Below are 9,451 nucleotides of genomic sequence, written 5' to 3'. Positions count from 1 at the left end.
TTCTGTTGTCAGAATAAATCCTCAACGGGAAAAAAACACAATGCAAAGTCTCTGTTTATCCGTAACCACCGGTTACATTTGGTGCCATGACCGTCCTGGATTTTGAGGATCATCGCTTGCTTGATCGCCGCGGGTTGCTATCGTCCTGCTCGCGCTGCTCGGTCCGGGTGTGATACGAACTGTCTTCCCTGCTCCGCTGTCAGCGCACATGATCCTGCGCTCACGCAGATGAAATCTCCGGTTTTCTGAGGGAAAGTATTTACTCAATTGGTCACGTTATCTGCTAATATCCTTTAAAAAAATAATAATAATATATATATTTATTTATATTTTCCTATATGTGACAAGACTTAAGGTTTCTAAACAGACAGGGAAAGTAAGAAAGGAATACATGTTATATGTAATTAAGCTTCATTCGAGTTGATGTTAATTACATTTATGCTGATGGTGACTGTCAAGTGTTAATTTTTATTTGCCTATAGATATATTTGTCTAATTTTTTTTATACATTCATTGTGTAAGATCACAGTATGTCGGGGACTAATAGCACTGATGTTAAAGAACAAAGTCCTTTTTTTCACAATGTGACATTTGCAATAGGGAGGGGTCAATCAGTCACAGGTTATGGGAGAGGCAGACCTGCAGCATCTTCCTTTATAGTAAATCAGGATGACACAGTTTATCAGTTAGTGTCAGATTGTCATAAAGGCCCAGCAGCAGTTTCTACACCCATTAGCCATGAAGTTTCTCAGCCCCGATCCCAAATAATAAGCACAGATGTTTTAAGTAGTGTCATGGCTGACTTAGCGAAGCAGATAAGTGACAGCATCACTGCCAGTATCCAAACCATGCACCAACACACAGATTCCCATCCCCGGTCTCAGAGCCAGCAGTCACAATCTTTCATTGATGCTTCTAAGCTGAACATAACAGTCCAATCAGACATAAAGCCACCTCCCTTCTTTCGTGGTGATGGAACAGATAACCTTTCTGTCCATGAGTGGGAGGACATGATGATGAACTATCTTCGCAGAGTAAATTATGCGAAAGATGAGATTGGTGAGTTTATCATTAGCCGACTGACAGGTAAAGCCAAAGACATGGTGAAAGTCTCCTTACGTAGCAATACACTGCTAAACTCCAGCAGTCCAACTTCTATATTTGATATTCTAAAACGGCACTTCAGTGAGCTAACATACTCCAATATGCCTATGAGAGATTTCTATAATACTATCCCTATGGCTGGTGAAAGCGTGATGGAATACTGGATTCGTATCAATAAAGCAATAGATGTGGCGGATGAGTGTTTGAAGAGGAGGGGTAAGAGCGTGGAGGACCCAAGCGCTGAAGTTGTGATGATGTTTATATCTCATTGCCCAGACCCGAACCTTGCTTTATCTCTCTCTTTCAAGTCTGCTGAAAAATGGACTGCAGCTGAGGTCCAAGAGAGGCTGGATGACCACCAGAGGGACATACGGAAAGGAACAGCCCATGCCCCACGGGTGTCATTTACAGCAAGTAGGCCAGGTCTGGCAACAGTCACCCAATCCCTTATCAAACAGGATGAGTCACAACAACCTGTTTATGATGCTTGTTGTTCACAGCCATGCAACACTTCTCAGATGCAACCAATTCCTCCTTCTGATCGAAATACGCCAGAACCAGGGCTCAAACAGGTAGTTAGTATGCTAGTATGCTAATTATGCTAGTGACAGTGTCTACCCATCATTTCACTCAAGTCCCAGAGATTCCACGGATACAGATATGCCTGATCAGACTCATGATCATCTCACTTCTAGATTCGGGAGAGTTATAAAGCCAGTATGCAAATTAATAGAATCCATGGTCCAGTTAGAAAGTTTGTTTGGGGCTCATGAAATAAAGCATACAGTGGTTCATGTCTAAGCCAAATATAGTTGAAGTCTTTTTCATTCTGAAATTTTGTCTCGGTGTAGCCAGAGGGTGCATAGGTGTAATAGGCACCTTATATATCTGTATGTATGTTCCCCATTAGCCTTTAATTAGGTAGCTTTCGAGTTGATAAACACACAGGTTTTACAGCAGGTGTGATGCTAGCTGAAGAGATTATTATTTTTTTTCACTTTCTCTCTTTTTTTCCCATCCTTTTATTACATGACTTTGTTCCTTTATAATTATATTACGGTTTAGGGAGTTTGTGTAATTTTTGGGGGGTGGGCGTAACAGAGTTAAAATATATGTATTACAACCTAAAAAATTACACAAAGCTATTATTATTAAAGTGGTCTTTTTTGGTATAGGGCAGCTGTATTTTGACGTATCTTCTCCTTCATAAAACTCCTCCCCCTTCCCTGCCTCTCCCCTTTTTACTCATGTGTAATATGGAGAGTGTCACGCCTACATCTCAGGACTCAAATTCCCAGAATGCACCTGTCAGTCACATGATTACCCGCCGGTCTCCCTCACCAGAATTCTAATTACTCACACCTGTTTGTCTCCCTATTTATACCCCATTCAGTGAACTGTTCCCTGCCGAGTATTGCTTTGGTTCTCCCATGCATACAACGCATTCCCTTGTATTTTGTCTGACGGTTTCTTGTTGCCTACTTCCTGCCTGTGTTCCCGATTTACGTCTCCTGCCTTATCCCTTTTGGTACTGTTTGTATTCTTTGGTTTTCGAACTCTGCCTGTTTTTGACTACGGTTTTTGCCCATCCTCTGAGGTACTGTTTGCTCCTGTTTTTGAACTTTGCCTGCCTTGTGATTACTCTTTTGGATAATGACATTAAAAGGACTATTAACTGTGTTCCGCGACTGTCAGCTTTCTGTTATGTCATGACAGAATACTCGGCCTCCATGCAGACAGCGGACACAGATGCCGTTAGAACGGCTATAACTAGTCAGGGCCAGATGCTAGGTCAACACCAGCAAATGTTGGCTAGTGTGACTCAATATGTTGATTCTCTCGCTCAACAACAACAGAGTCAACAGCTCCAGCTGAAACAAGTGTTGGAGAGTGTGAACGCCCTTATAGCTCGTATTCCTGCTCCTAGCCCTAATCCCAGTCCTCCTATAGTGTCTGTCAGTTTGAATTCTCTTTATCCTGTCAGTAAACCGGAGATTTTTGAAGGTGATCCGGCTAAATGTAGCGGGTTTTTATTGCAATGTTCTATATTTTTTGAGAATTCTCCTCCCAGTAACGACCAGGCAAAAATCGCTTTTTTGGTCTCCCGTCTGTCTGGTAAAGCACTTGAGTGGGCCACCGCTACTTGGGACAATATAGTCAATAACACATATCCCGAATTTGTCACTACTTTCCGTGAAGTCTTTGACCATGCTACGGAGGGACGTTCTTGTGGTGAGATCCTTCTCACACTTAAGCAAGGAGCTCGAACGGCTGCCGCTTATGCGTTAGAGTTTCGGACTATTGCTGCTGGGAGTGGTTGGAATGAACCTGCACTCATTAATGTTTTTCGGAATGGTCTTAATCCAGAAATACTCACGGAACTAGCTTGTCGAGATGACAGATTAACATTGGATCAGTTAATTTCTTTATCCATCCGCCTAGACCAACTCCTGCAGAAACGTCCCCGGACACAGTGTAAAAGACAAGACGTTGTCAAGCGTCAATCCGTTCCTGGTTTTCCTTTCCGCCCGGTACAAAGTCAAGCTCCCAGTCCTAGTCCTCCTTCGGATCCTATGCAATGCGATACTATGCGGCTTTCTCAAGAGGAACGCCTTCGTCGTCTCCACGGTGGACTATGCTTATACAGTGGAGGATCTGATCATATTCGTCGTGATTGTACACGCTGTCCTCCGCGAGTCCGGACTCAAAACCTGGAGAGGACTTCACATGCTAACTTAGTGAGTGTACCCACAAAAGGGTTAATATCAAAATCCTTTCTCATACCTGTCAAAGTGTACTGCCAAGGAACTTCTCTTGTCGTTCCAGCGCTAATAGATTCTGGAGCCGAAGGAAACTTCATTCAACAATCCCTCGTTACCCGGCTGGGAATTAAGACAAAACAGTTGTGCAAACAGATCCAAGTCCGAGCTTTTGATGGCCTTCCCGTTGGAGGAGATTTCATGTCACATGAGACAGTTCCTGTTTGGTTCCAAACAAGTTTCCTGCATCACGAGTGGCTTTCGTTCCTGGTATTACCCAAGGCGGATTTTCAGATTATCTTGGGACTACCATGGTTAGATATTCATAACCCAGCGATCTCATGGAGCCAACGCGAAATCACATCCTGGTCACCCTTCTGTCAAACAAACTGTTTAGCCCTTAAACACATTTCTATCCATTCCACTTCCGTGGAGAGTCCAGAGTCAACTATGTCAGTAAAACTTCCTCCCGTATATTCCCAATACTTAGAAGTCTTCAGTAAAACCAAAGCTACTAAACTACCCCCGCATAGGCCGTATGACTGTGCGATAGAACTTGTAGAAGGTGCTACCTTACCTAAATCATGTATTTACCCTTTGAATTTGGAAGAGGAGAGAGTCATGAAGGAGTATGTCGAAGAAGCTCTAACACAGGGGTTTATACGTCCATCAAAGTCTCCAATATCTTCGGGGTTCTTCTTTGTCAAAAAGAAGGATGGTGGATTAAGACCTTGTATAGACTATCGTGCCCTGAACGATATAACTAAAAAATTTGTATATCCTCTACCCCTTATTCCGGTTGCATTAGAGCAACTTAGAGGTGCTACCATATTCTCCAAGTTGGACCTTCGTAGTGCTTACAATCTTGTTCGAATTAAGGAGGGTGACGAGTGGAAAACTGCTTTTAGTACTACCAAGGGACATTATGAGTATTTAGTGATGAGCTATGGGCTGGCAAAGGCTCCATCTGTGTTCCAGGAGTTTATCAATGACATTTTCAGGGATATGTTGGGAAAATTTGTAATTGCATACATTGATGACATTTTGATTTACTCTCCAGATGTTAAAACACACATAAAACAGGTCAGTCCGGTGCTTCAGCGTTTAAGGGAGAATAACCTTTATGTAAAAGGAGAAAAATGTGAATTCCACCAACAAACCATTTCATTCTTGGGATATGTTATCAGTGTATCTGGTATAGTCATGGACGACCAGAAAGTTGAGGCGGTCGTGAACTGGCCAGTCCCAACTAACGTTAAAGAGCTTCAACGCTTTTTAGGATCTGCGAATTTCTACAGACGGTTTATTAGGAACTTTAGTTCTATTGCAGCCCCACTTACTGCCTTACTGAAGGGTAGTCCCCATCGTTTGTGTTGGTCTGCTCAGGCCCAAGGTGCTTTTGAACGTCTCAAGACAGCTTTCACTACTGCTCCCATATTAAAACATCCGAACCCCGAACTCCCCTTCATGGTTGAGGTCGACGCATCGGAAACGGGTGTAGGGGCGGTACTATCTCAACGTAGTGGGGAACTTCCTAAGTTACACCCTATTGCCTTTTTTTCACATAAATTATCACCTGCTGAACAAAACTATGGCATCGGAGATAGAGAACTTTTAGCGGTAAAATTAGCTTTAGAGGAATGGAGACACTGGCTAGAAGGTTCTCTACATCCTTTCACAGTTCTAACTGACCACAAGAATCTGGAATATCTTCGTACTGCAAAACGTATGAATTCTCGGCAAGCCAGGTGGTCGCTGTTTTTCTCTCGGTTCCGGTTTTCCATCACGTTTCAGCCAGGTAATCGTAACCTTAAAGCTGATGCGCTCTCTCGTTTTAATCAGAATGAATTAGGGGAAAAAGGTGAAGAATCAACTGAGTTTATACTACCTTCCTCCGTTTCGGTGGCAGCTATCAGATGGGAATTAGACGAACTGATTGCACAGGAAAATAGGTCAAAAGGAGTATCTGAAGCTTGTCCTGAAGGCAAAACATATGTACCGCCTGTATTTCGTAATAAGCTGATTACCTGGGCCCATTCGTCACTGTCATCAGGTCATCCCGGAGAGAGACGCACTACACAGCTTATTCTAGCACGTTATTGGTGGGAGTCATTAAGAGCGGATGTACATGAATTTGTAGCATCTTGTTCAGTCTGTGCTCAGTCGAAGACACCTAAAACTCTTCCGGCAAGTAAATTAATGCCTCTACCTGTTCCAGAACGTCCCTGGTCGCACTTAGCGCTTGATTTTGTCACGGACCTACCTCTATCGGAGGGATGTACTACAGTCCTCACAGTCATTGATCGGTTCTCTAGAGGAGTTAAGTTCATACCATTTCCTTCATTACCCACGGCCCTGGAGACAGCGAGAGCTATATATACACACATATTCCGTCATTATGGAATTCCCGAAGATATTTTATCCGATCGAGGTCCCCAGTTTACTTCACATGTCTGGAAAGCTTTCTTTGAACATTTAGGGGTAAATGTTAGTCTCACCTCTGGATATCATCCCCAGAGCAATGGCCAGTGTGAACGGGTTAATCAAGAGCTGGGAAAGTTCTTACGAATTTATTGTCATGAGAATCCACAAGACTGGTCCCAGTACTTGGTGTGGGCAGAAATAGCACAAAACTCTTTGGTTAACTCGACTACAGGTCTCACCCCCTTTCAGTGTATATTAGGTTATCAACCCCCGTTGGCACCCTGGACTGCAGCAACATCTGGGATTCCATCAGTCGACTCGTGGATGAGACGCAGTGAGGAGGTGTGGGAAGAAACTAATCTACACATCACAGAGGCCCTTTCCCGATATAAGGAACAGGCTGATAAGCACAGATCGAATTCTCCGTTATTCCAGATTGGAGAAAGGGTGTGGTTGGCTACAAAGGATATCAGGTTTGAGGGGAGGTGCAGGAAGCTCCTGCCCAAGTACATTGGTCCTTTTTGTATTTCTGGTAAAATTAATGAAGTTACTTATAAGTTGGAGTTACCTGCACAATACCGTATTGCTAATTCCTTTCATGTGTCTCTCCTCAAACCTGTGGTTCCAGGCCCTTTGAATGAGTTGCAGCCCGACGACGTTCCGCCCCCGGCAGTGGACTTTGGGGACTCTTCCACATATGCTGTGCGAGAGGTGCTGGATTCACTTAGACGTGGAGGAACTCTTCAGTATCTTATTGATTGGGAAGGGTACGGTCCAGAGGAGCGTTCATGGGTACCAGCAAAGGACATCTACGATCCGGGTCTCGTGTTGGCGTTTCACTCTCGCCATCCTGAGAAGCCGGCTCCCCATCCCAGAGGTCGCCCGAGAGGATCAGTCTCCAATCCCGCTCCATCCCTTTCTATGTCTCGATCCAGAAACCCACGTCAATCTCAGCCCTCCGCATGTGCAGACGTCCCTAGCTCCGGTAACTCTGTTCCCCTGGGTGGTCGTCGTCGTGGCTGTCCTCGTTCCAGGCTTCCTCCGGTGCCTTCGGCGGGCGGGGGGGGGGGGTACTGTCACGCCTACATCTCAGGACTCAAATTCCCAGAATGCATCTGTCAGTCACATGACTACCCGCCGGTCTCCCTCACCAGAATTCTAATTACTCACACCTGTTTGTCTCCCTATTTATACCCCATTCAGTGAACTGTTCCCTGCCGAGTATTGCTTTGGTTCTCCCATGCATACAACGCGTTCCCTTGTATTTTGTCTGACGGTTTCTTGTTGCCTACTTCCTGCCTGTGTTCCCGATTTACGTCTCCTGCCTTGTCCCTTTTGGTACTGTTTGTATTCTTTGGTTTTCGAACTCTGCCTGTTTTTGAGTACGGTTTTTGCCCATCCTCTGAGGTACTGTTTGCTCCTGTTTTTGAACTTTGCCTGCCTTGTGATTACTCTTTTGGATAACGACATTAAAAGGACTATTAACTGTGTTCCGCGACTGTCAGCTTTCTGTTATGTCATGACAGAGAGGTAGGTTTCAGGCTTACTCCATAATTTATCTTTTGTAATCCTATGTTTCTAGATTATTTTAAGTCAACAAATTATTTTATATACTTCATGTGTCCATTGTTAATCATTATGTTGAGATATTTTCTGATGATGGTATGTCTTATGACAAATATGCCCATTTTCATATTGCTATTGTCACACCGTATGCTCTATGCTAAGAGTAATTCTGATCTCTTACGGTTTTTTTATATTCATGTAAAATCACAGAGGAGATACGAGGAGAGAAGAGATACACACTGCCTGTCTAATACTAAAAGGCTGTTTATTTCTGTTGTCAGGTATGGGGAATTTAATATGAACTCTGATAGACTCTTATGTATTCACTTTAGAGTAGAGTGACGTCATGACTGTACCCACCCTATCCAGAAATCTTAGCAATTGTTAAGTTAATACGTTTTAAGTTAATCATTTATTGCATTATCGTTAATCTGTAATTGATTCATTAATGTGATATACATTCTGAGGTGCATTTCTTTCTCTTGCCGCGCGCCCCTTTTTACTCATGTGTAATATGGAGAGAGGAGATACGAGGAGAGAAGAGATACACACTGCCTGTCTAATACTAAAAGGCTGTTTATTTCTGTTGTCAGAATAAATCCTCAACGGGAAAAAAACACAACGCAAAGTCTCTGTTTATCCGTAACCACCGGTTACAAGTAGGATGGCCAACATTCTGAAATCAAAATGTCGACACCGGGGGACCAGTTTGCACTTGTAAATCCTTATTTGATTGTAGTAAATCAGATAAAACATTTTTGTTGTCAGATATTTATTAAGCTAACTGCCATCTGGACTGTCATTGCCTGTCAGTAGCCTTTTTTATCAATGACAAAGCAGAATCTGTTCATGTTTTTTCGCAAATACTGCATTACCAGTTTAAAATAACTATTATTTTTAAATCATTAATTACAATAAAGTTTGGCACGGTGGCGCAGCAGCTAGTGTTGTTGTCACACAGCTCCAGGGACCTGAGTTTGGGGGTTTGAATCCCGCTCCGGATGACTGTCTGTGATGAGTTTAGTGTGTCCTTCCTGTGTCCGCATGGATTAGCTACACAACTGTCCATAGGTGTGAGGGTGTGAGTGTATGTTGCCTGTGAAGGACTGGCTCCCCTTCCAGGGTGTGTTCCTGCCTTGTGCTCAGTGATTCCGGGTAGGCCCCCCTAAAACAGGTCTAAAAACGTCCATGTTCCAGAGTTTAGTTGCTGCAACTTAAAATGCTCTAGCTGTTTGCCATCCCATGTAGAGCCTTATAAATCAACAATAAAATCAATCCAGATCTTCACTGGCAACCAATGGAGAGAAGAGGGTACAGGTGTAATGCTAACCCTCTTCTTCATAACAAGGGTAGAAACCAAGGTTTTTTGAGTAGATGGAGTCTTGTATCAAAGAAGAAAATTATATTATCGTTTGCCTAAAAGGTGTTTGTAACTTTAATAACTGCAGTGGAACATTTTACAACATCCAAAACTAATCAGCAAAATGAAGAGGGTGAAAAAAAATGTAAATCAATCATTAAACTGAAACTCATATATTGAGCTGTACTTAATATTTAAAAAAATGTAGATAATATTGGAAATTGATAATATTGAAAAT

General features: G+C 43.0%; 1 protein-coding gene across 1 annotated transcript; it reads left to right on the top strand.

Annotated features, from left to right (window-relative positions):
- The first annotated feature begins 426 nt into the window (after nucleotides 1-426).
- On the top strand, nucleotides 427-7,493 carry LOC136668031 (uncharacterized). The gene is made up of 2 exons (XM_066645277.1): nucleotides 427-1,527; nucleotides 6,547-7,493. Exons 1-2 carry the CDS (start codon nucleotides 531-533, stop codon nucleotides 7,491-7,493), a joined length of 1,944 nt encoding a protein of 647 aa, XP_066501374.1. The 5' UTR covers nucleotides 427-530.
- Nucleotides 7,494-9,451: the final 1,958 nt, after the last annotated feature.

This window comes from Hoplias malabaricus, chromosome 15, assembly GCF_029633855.1.
Source record: "Hoplias malabaricus isolate fHopMal1 chromosome 15, fHopMal1.hap1, whole genome shotgun sequence".
Lineage (NCBI taxonomy): Eukaryota > Metazoa > Chordata > Actinopteri > Characiformes > Erythrinidae > Hoplias > Hoplias malabaricus.
This window is presented reverse-complemented; position numbering and strand designations above follow the sequence as displayed.